The 17,076-nt window shown below is 31.5% G+C and overlaps 1 protein-coding gene across 1 annotated transcript; it reads right to left on the bottom strand.

Moving 5' to 3' along the window:
• Nucleotides 1-801: 801 nt before the first annotated feature.
• Nucleotides 802-1,016, bottom strand: LOC111691723 (ataxin-8; the record flags this gene model as incomplete). Its single annotated transcript, XM_023454975.1, has 1 exon — nucleotides 802-1,016. A coding segment is annotated over one exon (189 nt), but the record flags the coding sequence as incomplete, so codon positions are not given.
• Nucleotides 1,017-17,076: the final 16,060 nt, after the last annotated feature.

Genomic DNA, 17,076 nt, shown 5'->3' with positions numbered 1-17,076 from the left:
ACCCCTAATGCAGGAAAATATACAATGCCCCAATTGTAAATATGAGGCACCCAAAACTTATTAGGTACCATCCAATTTCCGAGCTGTCGATTTAAATTTTTTGTGGTTTTGAGCGACACGCTGCTTTTTCTGAAGAGAGTGAAGAAATAAAAATACCCCCATGACAACAAGTCCGGATATTGCATAATGAATGACGGCTACCACTAAAGCCTGAAAATCAAAGTAATTGTATAAAAAGTGTAATTTTATTATAAAACTATAATTCAATAATGCAAAATTGCAAATAGTTAATTACAGAAAATGAATTGATGATTATTTCAGAATATACACTCTCATATATATATTATTTGTAGCTAAAATACATGTGTTCACTGTTCAGGAATGATAACCCGACTATCTGGTTTCTTGTGTCACGCCAGTCAATTTACCACTATATTTCTAGTGTTGACAGAAGTATCAGGAACTTGAACTTAACAGGATGAGGCGTTTAGGTACAAATGATGTATAAATTTTCGCGGGCGATAACCGGACTACCTCGTTCCTTGTGTCACGCCAGTAAGTGTAAATATTCGTTGGCGGAGACTTTGTAACCTTATTTTTTCACGTTTTGGTTTTTTTATTTCAAAAAAGGCAATTTCCTTTACTTATAATTCATCATTAGGAAAATTCAACAATTAAACTCTTGACACTAACTTAACAACTAGGAGTTAAATATGCATTAAAGAGAGGTTAAAATACCCTCAAACCGACTAACTATTCTGGCTGAATATTCCAAGAGGATATTCAGTTGAACTGTGATTATAGATTAAAGGAGTGTGCTTTAGTTGTCACTGTTGTTGTTGTTGTTGTTGTTGTTGTTGTTGTTGTTGTTGTTGTTGTTGTTGTTGTTGTTGTTGTTGTTGTTGTTGTTGTTGTTGTTGTTGTTGTTGTTGTTGTTGTTGTTGTTGTTGTTGTTGTTGTTGTTGTTGTTGTTGTTGTTGTTGTTGTTGTTGTTGTTGTTGTTGTTGTTGTTGTTGTTGTTGTTGTTGTTGTTGTTGTTGTTGTTGTTGTTGTTGTTGTTGTTGTTGTTGTTGTTGTTGTTGTTGNTTTTAAAGGAAAATTGCTAGAGAGGTAAAAGTTTCTAAAAGAACCAGTTTATCTAATGCGTATTTTTGGATATCGAGTTTTTACGAAATATAAAAGTTATGGCAAAAAATGGCTTGAGGGGTGGTTATTTCAACCCCTTTCGAGGGGTTAAAATTTTCGAAAAATAGTTGAAAACTCGCATCTGTATTAGTAAACAACCTGTAAAAAATTTGTTATTTGTACCTCGTTCGGTTTTCAAATTACAGCCAATTTTCATAATTTTTTTGGAAACTTTGATGGCCCATATCTCTTCAGGGGTGAACATTTTACTAAGGCGATTTTTTGCAGATCGTGTTCTTTTGAAATGTAGATTCACTGATATCATTTATGCTACTCCATTCAAAAACACCCTGTATGTTTCCTAGCACTTTTCCGTGAATTTTTGCTATTTTTGACCTGTTTTTTGAAGTTAGGAAATTACTGTGATGTGATAGCTCAATTCTGACACCGGATTCGTAATCAGGAGGCAAAAATACTACTGATAACATATGTCGCATGAAAAGTACAGACTACTTTTTTTTTGTGTGGCTGTGTTATTATCCCCTGATTAGGGCTATTAATAGATTGGGACGATTTAATTACACCGACAAATACCCTTAATGCAGGAAAATATACAATGCCCCAATTGTAAATATGAGGCACCCAAAACTTATTAGGTACCATCCAATTTCCGAGCAATCGATTTAGATTTTTTGTGATTTTGAGCGACACGCTGCTTTTTCTTAAGAGAGTGAAGAAATAAAAATGCTCCCATGACAAGTCCGGATATTGCATAATGAGTGACGGCTACCACTAAAGCCTGAAAATCAAAGTAATTGTATAAAAAGTGTAATTTTATTATAAAACTATAAATCAATAATGTAAAATTGCGAATAGTTAATTAAAGAAAATGAAACGAATTATTGATGATTATTTCAGAATATACAGTCTCATATATTATTTGTAGCTAAAATACATGTGATCACTGTTCAGGAATGATAACCCGACTATCTGGTTTCTTGTGTCACGCCAATCAATTCACCACTATATTTCTAGTGTTGACAGAAGTATAAGGAACTTAAAACTTAACAGGATGAGGCGTTTAGGTACAAATGATGTATAAATGTTCGCGGGTGATAACCTGACTACCTCGTTCCTTGTGTCACGCCAGTAAATGTAAATATTCCTTGGCGGAGACTTCGTAACCTTATTTTTTCACGTTTTGTTTTTTTTTATTTCAAAAAAGGCAATTTCCTTTACTTACTGTATAATTCATCATTAGTAAAATTCAACAATTAAACTCTTGACATTAACTTAACAACTAGGAGTTAAATATGCATAAAAAAAGGAGGTTAAAATACCCTCAAACCCACTAACTATTCTGGCTGAATATTCCAAAAGGATATTCACTTGAACTGTGAAGTCATTCTAATCTGTGATGACATGGTAATGTAAATGTCTTACTGATCTCGCAAAAACAAAAAATTCTTGCATACTACACAGACAACAACATACAACTTTGCAAAAAAGCCCTTACAAAGTGTTGATAGAAGTACCATACTGAATAATTTGAACTTGATAGGATGTGTCGTTTATCCAAAATTAATATCTAAACTCTCAAAGATGGCAGTGGCTGACTAACAACTTGTGGCGGTCCAGTCAATTTTGTGGTGTATTTATGTCAAGTGATTACTGACGTATGTGATACCAAATCTGTGCTAAGCAAAACCGTTCCCTTCTTTTGGAGATGCCAAACATGGAAATTGTGATGTCTCAGTGATATTGTTAAAATCGATGGAATGTCCAGAAGTGACGAACGTCTATGTGCATTCAAGCGTTTTTGCCTAATTAGCTGCTAACTTCACACCGGTTCGACAGGAACAGTACCTCTTCATTAATAATAAAAATAATAACATTGTTCTCATACTAAACATTTTTATGTGTCTGTAAAATATTGTTATTTACATACATAGTAGCAGAAATTTAGTTGCCAAATTGCCTTGTATACATTGAAATACATAAATAGCGTAAAATATAGAAAAACTATTATTAGACCAGTATTTATATTCAACTACAAATTTTCAACGTACTTACCTCTAGCTGCGAGAATGATCATAAAACAAGGCATGCATGTAAAGAAGTTTCTAAAATAGATACGCTAAATTACAGAAAAGATTTATTGTGGTATAATATTTGTATAGTTTGTATGTGTTACTTGTGTTAAAACTGATATACCTTTGTATTTAGGTATGTATATTGGAGATATAGGTATGTCACAAATATGAAATATAAATTCATTGAATTCATTGACGGCTTGTGAAAATTAATGAGATCATATTTTGATAATGAAACCTGGGACACTTATTGCTTATCTCTTCTAATTTGAAAATGAAAATACCACATTTATACATTTTCCTATAAAATGATCTGAATTGAAATAAGTATAAAGTTTCTCATCTCAGGTGACGATGTACATACAAGTCTTTTAACGATTAAAATGGACGCTAGCTAAAGCCCAGTCTTTTAACTTTCCTCCTCATTTTTTTTTTGTAATACGAAATGTTGCAATGAAATATAGGTACGAATTATTGTTCGAAATCATGATACTTTTTTTTAGCCATGAGTCTCTCCGATCCTTTCTGTTATGATGCTGACACTTTGTTTGAAGAAAGACAACTTTTTTGTTTTAATTTTTAACTTTTTAATCTAATGAATATTTTTTATCTTTAACTATTTAGATTGTTCATCAAAATGTAATTTAAAAGATATTTTTTATGTGGTCTGTAGACTAACTTTATGTAAAACTATTATCGTTTCAAGTCCGATGACCTAAACGGCCAACGATTAAAGCCACTGATACAGATCCGCCAGCTAAGAAACCTTTAAAACATGAAAATACCTGAAAAAACAATAACATACAATATTGTATTACCCTGTATCTTATTGTTTTAATTATTTCCTGTGTTATAATATTTTTTCATTGTTTTAACTTACTACTTATATTTTTTTAAACTCGTTATTTTTACTTAAAAATCAGGAATATTGTAGTGAGGATGAAAAACCTTCGAAATGGAAACGATTATTTGATGATTCTTTTATTTAATATATTTAAGATGAATTAGAAATAAGGCAACAAATTATTAAAGTAACATTTATTGAATACAATAATACTGCAGTCGAATTAGTTTGAACGTGAAAAATTATTAGTAGACATTTTATTGCACTTTACGACGNACATACAAGTCTTTTAACGATTAAAATGGACGCTAGCTAAAGCCCAGTCTTTTAACTTTCCTCCTCATTTTTTTTTTGTAATACGAAATGTTGCAATGAAATATAGGTACGAATTATTGTTCGAAATCATGATACTTTTTTTTAGCCATGAGTCTCTCCGATCCTTTCTGTTATGATGCTGACACTTTGTTTGAAGAAAGACAACTTTTTTGTTTTAATTTTTAACTTTTTAATCTAATGAATATTTTTTATCTTTAACTATTTAGATGGTTCATCAAAATGTAATTTAAAAGATATTTTTTATGTGGTCTGTAGACTAACTTTATGTAAAACTATTATCGTTTCAAGTCCGATGACCTAAACGGCCAACGATTAAAGCCACTGATACAGATCCGCCAGCTAAGAAACCTTTAAAACATGAAAATACCTGAAAAAACAATAACATACAATATTGTATTACCCTGTATCTTATTGTTTTAATTATTTCCTGTGTTATAATATTTTTTCATTGTTTTAACGTACTACTTATATTTTTTTAAACTCATTATTTTTACTTAAAAATCAGGAATATTGTAGTGAGGATGAAAAACCTTCGAAATGGAAACGATTATTTGATGATTCTTTTATTTAATATGTTTAAGATGAATTAGAAAAAAAGGCAACAAGTTATTAAAGTAACATTTATTGAATACAATAATTCTGCAGTCGAATTAGTTTGAACGTGAAAAATTATTAGTAGACATTTTATTGCACTTTACGACGGGGGAGGGTATGTAGAATGATAATATCAAAAAAATAACTCGAAACCAGTGACGCTAAGTTGACAAATTGCAAATAAGTGGCAAAACGGCGTTATAAACAAATTGCCTCAGGGCCAGGCAAAAGCCGCTAGGGTATTTAGATTTAAAAAAAGATAGAGATCACCTATCCCTATTTTTTCCCAAGATAGCTTATTTTTATAACGCTAATTGTTAATTAACTATTGGACGTATCGGACCAGGTTTTTAAAGACAATTAAAAAAGGGTTAAACCTTTATTTTCAAAAAGTTTTACATTGATAGTTCATGTAATAAACGCGCTAGCAGCAGTAAAAGTTAACGTTAAAATGAACGACCTGTATACGGGAGAAAGAGCGCCTGGCCCGCGCACGCGCGTGAACGACGCCCTTGGTAAAATGATGCTCTGGGTCGTATGTAGTGTTACGAGTGGTTTTCACGATTTAAAGGTCGTCGTCAGTCAATTGAAGATAACTCTCAACCAGGAAGGCTTCGGCTTCAATTAATGACGTTCCTAAAGTCAAAGTGCGTGTAAATCGCCGGTCAGAGAAATTGCCAAAGAGGTTAGTTTCAGTCATGTAATGAAATTTTGACTTAAAAATTGAACATGCATTGAGTTGCAGCAAAATTTGTTCCTCGTTTGATGACTGAACAATAGAAAGAAAATCGTGTGGACATTTGTCGGCAACACCTTGAAAAATCCAATGATGAAACATTCATTCAAAGAATGTCAAAGTGATGCTCACTGTTTTTTCAACTTTAATAAAATTGTGTATTTTAAATTTTTGCCTCAAGGTGAAACTAATCATGTGTACTATCAAGACGATTTACAACCGTTACGTGAAAAAAATCTGCAAAAAGAGACCAGAGTTGTGGCGAGAAAACTCATGGTTCTTGCACTATGACAATGCGCCCACACACTCAGCTCAATTCGTCAGTTTTGTGCCAAGAATTATTCAGATTATAGTCCTCCCTAACCCTCATTACCCGCCAAACCTGCCTTTTTGCGATTTTTTTCTTATTTCCGAAATTTAAATCAGTGCTAAGGGGATGCCGTTTTCAGACTATTGATGACATCACGTACATTAAAAGCCATTTCAAATTAAGCTTCGCGAAATGGAAACACCATTGAGAAAAGTATGTGAATAGGGGAGAGGAGTACTTTGAAGGAGATAAGGACTGTTTGTACATAACTTTGTGTTCCTCCTAGTCAGAAATGCGTAATATTAACAAAGGAACGACGTGATTATTATACAGTATGTTTACATTATCACATATATGTCCTAACTAAAAATAGTGTTGAGCTGATTTCTTTGTTAAAATTTTAATTTTACTCAAAATTTAACACCAATATAATTTCACTCATAAATAACTTTGAATTTGCACTGTTCTTTGTTATACTGTGGCTCTTTGGCAGTCTTGATTATATCAATTGTGAAGAGTCAGTAAATAAAGAATAATATTTGGAAAATTGTTGTTTATATATTTCTTTAAAATCACAGGAAAACCTTCCTAAAAGTTTTTAGTATTTTTCTCTAGATAGAAGGAATACAAAAATATGTGAATACCTCTGTACCTATAGGCTTTTTTTCGCGAGTGAATATTGGTGAATACGTCTGACTTGTAGTTACTGTTTCTATCTCTTTTAATCTTATTTCTAACCTTGTCTAACCTGAACAGATCGCGAAAATGTATATATTCACTATTCAGTGGTGCAGCCTGTCATATGTACTTCGACGACTTTGACATATGGCTTCAAGGCTCCCCATATATGTTTTTAAATTTTTTATATAAAAAAATTAAACTAGAAAGAGGTTAGGTCGGTTTTTTATGTAATTCATACGAAAAAGACCTGAATTACAAATGATTCCACCAATATTATCTTTGGCCTAGGTCACAAAAAAAAAGGGTAATCCTGAAGCAAAGTGGATCGCAAATATGTCCCATATAAAAAATTAATCTTACGACCATTACTTAAGTAAAATATTTGCTGTTTCAACGTCTACGTTTACTAAAACATCTGTATCAGAATCCGTCATTTTGCTGAACGATTTTTATCCTCATTCAAACAAAATGTCAAAAAGAAAAAGGTTAAGTTACCGGCTGACAATACTAGTTGAATATACCAACAGAATATTCAGCTGAAGGGTGAAGGGTTCAGTCATTTGATCTAAACTTGTGACGTCACATAGTAGTTTAAATGACTGACTATTCTCGCAAAAACGTAATATTCACTCATACTATAACATACGACTTCACTCGCGAAAAAAGCCTTATATGTCCATAGTAAAAATACTCTATTTAGTATTATGACATTTGGACTGTAAAGTGTCTGAATCGACAGCACCATCAGAATATCCGCGATAATTTTTAAGATGCAAGCGCATCAAGCGGTGAAAGCGGTAAGCTCCGAGACAAGGTAATTTTGACATTACCGTTCGTGTTTACAGATTCATTTGAACATTTGTTTTATTTCCCATTATTATTAGTAATTTTGTTATTAAACTGCGGTTATTTGACTTTTATGATATTTTATAGGTTTCAAATATTTCATAAATAAATTTTAATGCAAGTAAGTATTTATGTCTACCTTGTTTGTTTCTAGCATTACAATTTAGTGTACATTTTTTAAGGTTATAACTATGAAGTTATCCGTTGTGGAATACCAAAATTTCCTATTTAAGTGCCAACCAGGCCCGGATCCAGAGACTGGTTTTGGGGGTGGCGCAAAGCACTTCTTTATCATTATTATTATTATTATTATTATTATTATTATTATTATTGTTGTTGTTGTTGTTGTTGTTGTTGTTGTTGTTGTTATTTTTTTGATGACGTAAGGTGTAGGTTAGGAAGGCGGACTTGCATTAATATCGACTAACTTCCTGTTGTACGTCGTTTGGAGAAATTGAAGTTCTTTAAAAAATGTTGTGCTTTGGGGGTGGCGATCGCCACATCGCCACCCCCTCTGGATCCGGGCCTGGTGCCAACGAAAACTCTCGTTGCATGTATATCAGAAGGAGAGGCAGTTTTTAACGCTGGTCATGTGGTACTATGTGGCAAAATTGGACAAAGTGATTTAAATTTAGAAATTTATTCATTGTTCTTGCAAACTAGTACCCTTACTAACAACGCTCTTGAAATTGAGGGAGTATTGTCTATCGACAATAATATTTTGAAAATTTCTTCAATTTGATGAAAACGTAATGCTGGATTTTTCTTGGACCATGAATAACAACCATGAACTGAACAATAATAGTTCGACAATTTCTTCTTTTTATCCATAACCTAGATAATGTCTATAACTGCTGAAGTTTTCCTCACACTATTTTTTTTAATATAACAGTGTTCAAAAGCAAACACTATACACAGTTTTAAATAAAATACAAAACGGAATGTCACACATAAGAAATGTTTACCTTGTTTCACTAGTTTCACTTGTCACCGCCAGAGGGCGAGCTCTTAGCTGCATTCGCGGATACCTACCCTAAAAAAAAAGAAATATGGTCATAATTTATTTATTTATTTATTTATTAAACATTTTTTGTATCTACAGGTATAACCTAAATGATACAATTAATGGAAGAATTCAGTAATGTAAAGTACCTACGTAAAGATAGCCAATGCATAAATAACTGAAATAAAACAAAAATTGTAAAACAATTAATAAAAAATATAATAATCGATTAAAAACACGGAGAATAAAAATAGGTTTAGTTCAACATAGAGATATTGAAAATGTGTTAAATGGCAGTGAATTTACAGCTTTTATAATTTCGCTCACTGAAGAGTGCAGCCCGATATTTGTGCGATGATGACTTGATTGAAGTAGTTCCATCGATCTAGTTGCATAGTTTGGAATTCTTTTAAATAAAGACCATAACTAATTGCAGTCTATCTCACCATTAAAAAGTTTATATGTAATATTTAAATAAGCACATTGTCTTCGATGCTGCAGGGATGTCATGCCAATTAGATTAAGTCTATCTTCATACATATAATTATTTGTGTCTATGTTAAGTTTGAATAGAATATAATTGCAAATTTTACACTGAACAGATTGTAATCGATTAATGTAAGTAAAACATTGAGGGTTCCAAATTATGCAACAATATTCCAGGCAAGAGCGTACAAGAGAATTATATAATAAAATAAATGATGAGATATCGGTTTGCCTCTTAATAAAACCGCATAATCTGAAACATTTGCGCAAAATATCTTCAATATGGACATCGAACCTCAAATAGCTGTCAAATTTTACTTCAAAGTCAGTTACTACGTTTACTCTTTGAAGTGTAATATTATTTATATGGTAATCTGAAAGAAATACATTCTTCTTACGAGTAAACGTAATAACTTTACATTTATCATAATTTAAAGACATATTGTTTGACTTACACCAATTCCCTAATGAATTTAAGTCACTCTGAACCAGATTGCAGTCATCAGAGTGTTTAATACTCAAAAATAATTTTAGGTCATCCGCAAACATTAAGAATCTATAATATTTTAGACAATTTTAAATGTCATTTATAAATAACAAAAATAATATTGGACCCATATGGCTACCTTGAGGGACACCAGATGATACAGTTATTTCCCGAGATGTAAAATCTTTTAATTTGATAATTTGAGTCTGTTAAGTAGGATTGAAGCCACAGCAATAAATTATCAAATATCCCGTATGATTCAAGCTTCGCCAGTAATAATTTTTGGTTAACACAATCGAAAGCTTTTCGTAAATCCGTATATATTGCATCGACTTGCTCACCATCTTCCATACTTTGGACAATATAATTACTAAAAACTAGTCTAGTCTACTAAAAATTAGTCTCGTAGCTACGACCAGGATAAAAACCATGTTGATATGGGGAAATAATATTTTTATAACATAAACGAATAGAATCGGCTACTAGGGACTCAAACAACTTACCTACTGCGCTAAGACAACAAATCGGCCTATAATTTAATATATTTGACTTATCACCTCATTTAAATAACGGAAAGACAAAAATTGATATTTCGGGAAAGTACCCTGAGTCTAAAGATCTGTGATAAAGCAATAAAGGTGGAAATGATATACCTAGAGTTGGACTACATACAATTTTAAAAAAATAAGGTGGAATTCCATCTGGGCCCGCAGCAAAACTAATTTTTATATTTATTATGTTCGATAAATTACAGATAACGAAATTATTAAACGGCACATTTGGATCAATTGCAGAAATAGTATAGAGTGAGGCAAAAAATAATGACAAATATATAAATCAACCTGTAGGTACCTAATTTTCTAATCTCTTCGCATGAAGTGTCACTTGACGCGTGAAGAGACGCTCTAGCATATTTGTGCCCTTACGCAGAAGAGATTCTTCCACATTGCATCGTTAAATTTGCATGGCAACCAGAGGAAGCCACTAAACGAAGTATCGAAGTATACAGGATGTATCAAATTAAGCATTCACCATTAATAACTTTCCCATTATTAACGTCCGAAATCAATTAACAACGACAGGAATACCTGTAGAAAAATTCCACTTATTTAAACTTTTCTTGGAAATATACCTACCTATTCTTGAAGAAAAATCAAAGTATTATTTAACTACACAGCCACAGATCTTTAGAGTGTAGAAACTTTGTTACCTTATTACTGAATTTAGCAAAGCTAAAATTTAATTTTTAAATTTAAAAAGTATTTTTAAATTAGTCAAAGTAGAAGTTAGTTATTTATAAGTACGTGCATCAAAAAATAATCTTCAGATTTTGATAATTATCGGTATTGGCAATCAGCATATAGCTATAAATTCCAAAAATTGTCAATTAGTGTTCTTCATCTTTATAGGGTTCTGGCGGAAAATTAAAGAAAAGTTGATTATTGTGACTAGTAATATTTCTTTAAAAAATATGCGCTCTTTGATAATTTTAAATTTTTTGTAAAGCTTTTGATATAAATAGTTATTATTTAAAGCTTTAATTTAAATTATTTAGTATTAATAAAAATATTAAAAAATATAGCAAAGTTTTAATAAAAAGTGTTATTTATTAGTTTCTTGTATAATTAAGTACAAGTAAACTAAATTCATTTGGGCCCTGAGGATAGGATGCGCAGTGGCAAAGTTGTGAAGTGGAGAGGGAGACTATACCTTTACAAGTGATATTACCTAGATTTAGATATTATTTATCCAGTAAAACTGTTTTTTTAAAAATGCAATATTAAAGTTAATTTATATTTTCCGTGACTATGAAATTTGGTTCTAAACAACTTATTTGTTTTTCATTTTAATTTTTACTTCGTCTTTAATTTCCCGCTGCGCTGAGGACTGATTTCCAAAAGAAAATGGCGTAGTTTGACGTTTCCTGTAGTTTAACGATGTAGAGACGATCGATATATTTTATCAAAATCTAATGATAAAAGTTTTCCCCATTTGTCTGTCACTGTAAGTTATTCTGTGCCGAATTTTTTTATTAGACTTGATGTCAAAATTGCCTGGAATTCTATATTCACAAGACTGGTGAAACGTAAATATACAGGCTGTTACAAATTCGCTTCTCACTACAGGGATCTCGGAAACGGTAAGAGGTACGGTAATAAAATAAAACATTATTAGTTTTATTCCCGTGTCCATAGTTATTTCTAGGCTTCTCGAGTGCTTAAAATTCAAACAAATTCCGATATATTTTTTTCAGGATATTCATACAAATACATCTGACATGCTCTTTCACAGTTGCGGTTACAGATATAATATATTCCGATAATATTACGCTGATCTTCATTTTCAAAAACAAAAATGTTTTTGAACATTTACTGAAATTTTTTTAAGAATAATATTCAGTTGGCGTTTTGGTTATTCATAATATGCAATTTTAAGAATTAATTTGTCATAATAGAATTAAAATTTTAATAATGTTTTAATTTTAACGGAACAACTTATTGAGTTATGTACGACCAAGTGATGGTAATAGTTAATAATAATAAATGTTTTATAGTAACGCGTGGTGGTAATAGTTTAAATAACTAAATGGACTTTACAGGGTCTAACGACACTTGCAGTGTACGATAATTCAATAAACAAAGAAATCTAAATAAAAAAATTAGAAAAATTTGGAACGAATACTCTAAAGATGATTTTTTCGAGACAAAACGTCTGAAACTGGTTCGGGCTGAGGCAGTACAGTATTGGGGGTCGTGAAGGCTTGCAGAAAATGTAAAAAAATTTCTAGGGTCGTATTTAAAAAANTTCACAGGGTCTAACGACACTTGCAGTGTACGATAATTCAATACACAAAGAAATCTAAATAAAAAAATTAGAAAAATTTGGAACGAATACTCTGAAGATGATTTTTTCGAGACAAATAATAAAATTGATGATGGTCCTGGAGAGACAAAACGTTTCACACAAAAATTTATTATGCCATTCGATGGAGGGCAAAAAGTGGCCATGAGAAAGTATTCTTCTTTTTTCAATATCATCTCAAACAAGACTAAAATGAAACAAAAACGGATTTCCAAAATTTCGGTTTTTTGCAAATATTTCGAAAACTAATCATGTTAGTCTTGATTTTTTAGAGGCACAATGTTGGTCCCCTGATTACGCAACTTTGCCCCTATTTAAGCTACTTCGTATCTCTTACCGTTTCCGAGATCCATGTAGTGAGAAGCGAATTTGTAACAGCCTGTATGTTTTTGTCAATTATAAAGGTATGACGTTAATTCAAATATATTCAAAATATTTTTTCCTAAAAAATTGACTATTGAATTAGCTTAATACCTGTTTAATTAGAATAAAAAATGCGAGATCTCATGATAATACTTTTTAAAAACTTAAAAATACTTACCCTTTTTACATATGTGTATTATTGTTTTTATTCTAACGCCTCTTTATTTACATTTAAACCAAAAAAAAATTAAACCAAAGAAACAGTTAATTTGTAGGGCTGTCAGAGAGAGCCGCAATTCAATGGCGTGCCAATGCGTGAGCCGCTGCCTCAGAATGCCTTTCACGTTCACGTCACGTATATATTGTTGTCTTTGTTACCGTGCGGATGTTGCGTAATTAATTCGAGTGTTTATGGTGGTGTATTGTAGACAATTTAATTTGTTGCTTTTTAATAAATAATGCGTACGACTATGTTTCGCGGCTCAGTTTTGACAGCCCTATTAATTAGTATATTATAGGTATTTTGAAGTCTTTAATTGATATGTGTAGTAACAGTCGTTTAACTCTTTAACGACGTCTGCTGTTATTTAAAATTATATGGTTTTTCGGGATGTTATGATACGGCCCATATATGTATCTGGTCGCAGTTCGTTACAGACTTACAATGCACTTCCTCAGTCTAGCTAGAAATTTATGAGCTGCCCTTGTTGTTTTCGGGATGGGCTCTGTGGGGGCTGATCTGTTATCAGACCCTCTAGGTTTGCCCTAATCATTTTTGTCGCTTCTAAGGCCGCTGCAGCATTGTCGCTCCTTATACAATGGTGGTATATTAAAACGTTCCATAGACCACTTTAACTGGTCACATTTAATGCATTATAAGTATAGTCCGTACAATATTTGTTGAGATAGAATTCCAAGAAAAAATCAAGCCAATAAAGTTATGTCATCGGAACTGCTGTAACAATTTACCGCGGCAGGAGATTGCCTTGAAATTTTCCGCCAATGTCTTTCTACCTCGAATGAGGTTAATTCCAAGAAAGTGACGCAGAAGTCTTCTTGGAATTCTATCTCAACAAATATCGTAAGTACAGAATGTTACAAAATTTTGATTGTCATGCTCTTTTCGTTTAGTTAGTTTAGTTAAGTCAAAATTCTCATAATTTGGAACACTGCTATTGCAAATTATTTGTCTTTTATTCTGATATGTAAAAGCCAACTACGATTAAACCTGTGTTTCTGTTAAATAAAATGTCTCAAATTAAATGGTACCTTCCTCTTTAAACGGGTTTATCTCAAAAAATATCTATTTTATGGATATTCAACAAGTATACCTTTTTTACGTAAAATACCATAAATTTTTATAAAATGATGGAAAATTTGGGGTATACTGGAACAAAAATTTTTTTTCTAGAAATTTTGGTGGGGGGTGCTTTGCCCCCGGGCCCCCATAATTATTATCGAGGATTTCATATTATCATCCAAAGTAGCTTCAAAAATTATAGAGCCAGCCAAAAAATTTTCAAAATTTATTGAAAAATACAAAAGTTACAGCAAAAAAAACATTTTAAATTCTCAACTTCAAGAGCTAATAACTCTACAGGGTGAACCCGGACGAAAAAATTTTATATGAACTTGTGACATTATTTTCTCATTATATATCCATATCCGAGAGATTGCCCACCATTTCCGGGACACCCTGTATAACTGGCGACGCCTAGGCACATAGATCACGACAAAGCCAACACGGAAAACTATATCAGAACCGATTTCGGTTCTTCTTGTTGGTTCTTGTTTAGAAGCTTGACACTTCGGTGCGTAAATAATGCTCAGAGGTAGAAGGGCCCGTATCGTCGATATGGCATTAGTAGACACGGGTATTCCTAAGCCTACTATTGAACTAAATTCAGTGCATTTAGTTTCAAAAGATATAATTTACAGTATAATTTAAGAATTTTAAAAATTTAGTGACCATCATGTCATAAGTTATTCCCCTCTAAACATCCATGGCTATTTATTTATCACCTCAATTTATGACTCTGTTCAATCCACATTTTGATTAGTGTTTATATTTTCATCATAAATGTCAGAAAGCTATTATATTTCATTTACGTTTTAAAAGTTATAATAATTTACTGCTTTTGAAATTAAAGCATAATAAAGTTTTATAGAATTTAGTACAAATTTTGTAAAAACTTTTGTACCTACATTACTTCTTTAATTCGGGAACGACCCTGTGGGTGGTCGTTTCGTTCGTTAGTGTTTTCAGGGACTCATATGGACATGTACATTTAAAGAAATTAAAAAATGTCTTGTGCCTCAAGGCATGACGATCAAATTAATAAATTTAATTTTCTTGATCACGATTATTTTGACAGAAATATGTATGTATCTAAGTGGATGTTACTCCAACGCCATCGATTATATAGTCATATGTAACGTATAAAAAAGAAACAATAATATGCATTTGGACAAAAATTTTATGTGAAACTACAGACAGGAATAATAATGAAATTGGGCATGTTGCTGCGTCAATTCTAAGTTTTGAAAAAGCAAACTTCTATAATCGCAAGTAAGAAATAACTTAACACATAGTGCATAATATTTATATTATACTCGCATGCTAAGGTTTTTTATAAAGGAGTTAAAGTATTTTTATCCCTTTATTTATTTATCTGTTTTGGTTTGGGTGAATCGTATATCCACGGAGATTTTTGGCTTTTTGGCTTTCAAATATCACTAGAAATGAAAATTTTTCTATGCGCATAAAAAAAACGTGGGCCTAACTTTTGGCGGCACAATATGTTAAAAAAATTCGAAAAATGTCATATTTTTCTTCCTATTTAATTATGTATCTTTTCAAGAGTTGATTTTAGGCGAAAATGGAAGAGAAAAAAAAGGTTTATAACTAATTTTTTTACAAAATACGACTAGTTACAAATGGAATGAATCATGATTATTATTGTAAAAATCGAAAAAATCACCAAAAATCGGGTTAAAAAACATTACTCTTTAGGGAATTTTTTTGGGAGAGCTCTGGCGCTTGTTTAAACATTGGTCGAATTTTTGTACTTATAAACAGTTAGAATATCTTTGTGAATATTCAACCAAATCAATTTTTTAAAATAGGTTTTAAAAGTTCTTGCAAAAATGTTCAAAATTTCACAAAAATCGATGACGAAATCGATGCGATCGAAGAAGTAGAAGCAGAAGTAGAGTGCGAGAACGAGGTGTTAGATAACGCGAAAATTATTAATAATTTTGTGTTTGAAGACGAAGAAGTTGATGAATATAATATCGAAGAAGAAAACGAAATCCCATGTAAAAAAGTTCTATTAAATTCTTAATATATATTTTTATACATAAATATACAGGTTCGGAAAGTCCCCATGGTACATCGGCCGTTACGTGAGAGCGATATAGTAAGTCATAGAAATCCGTACGATAGACAAGGATGATTACATTGAAGACGTTTCATAATCTGAATAGTCACTCTCACTTCTAACCCGAAACGGGCGGTGACTATTCAGATTATGAAACGTCTTCACTTTAGCCATCCTTGTCTATCGCACGGATGGATTTCTTTACTTTGTCGCTCTCATGTAAAGGCAGATGGACCATGTGGATTTTCCAACCCTGTAATATACATTCATAAATTTAAAACAAAAATTTGTGTACATTTTTTAAATCCTAATTTATTAATGCAATTAAGTATGAATAAAATATTATTGATTTTTTTATAATTAATTTATTAATTTATTCATCATTTCTTTTGTGATTAAAGTATAATTCAAATATTATTTATTGTTTAAAATATAAGCAAATGAGAAATTAACTCATTATATTACTAATTTTCGACATATTTTGAAAATAATTGTTGTTTAAACAATTTTAGAATATTTAAATAAATTTGTTTTTGATCTTTGATAAACAGTATATAAGTTTATGCACTTACCTTTGATACAATAGAAAAATAAAGTTGATAATTAAAGGAAGTTTAAAGATAAATAATTATCGGACTGTTGAAAGACCAATAATTATTAACGATCGGCATTTGAAAATACGCTAATTGTTTCTTTTTTAAATCGCGAGACATCGATTTAAAAAAATCATTAAAATCGGACCTCTAGAAGCTGAGATATTAAAAAATTTTTAAGCGCGTTGCGGTTTTGAACTCGCCGATTCAATTTCGAGCAGGCCGAAGCGGCCGCGCTCTCTACTTCAAAAAGCATTTGAAAGCTTGAGAGCCCTTCTATATGTAATTAAATTTTCAAGTATCTAAGGTCTTTGGTTTTTACTGTGCAAAATTTTGA

This window comes from Anoplophora glabripennis, unplaced genomic scaffold (genome assembly GCF_000390285.2).
Source record: "Anoplophora glabripennis isolate ALB-LARVAE unplaced genomic scaffold, Agla_2.0 scaffold459, whole genome shotgun sequence".
In the NCBI taxonomy this organism is placed as follows: domain Eukaryota; kingdom Metazoa; phylum Arthropoda; class Insecta; order Coleoptera; family Cerambycidae; genus Anoplophora; species Anoplophora glabripennis.
This window is presented reverse-complemented; position numbering and strand designations above follow the sequence as displayed.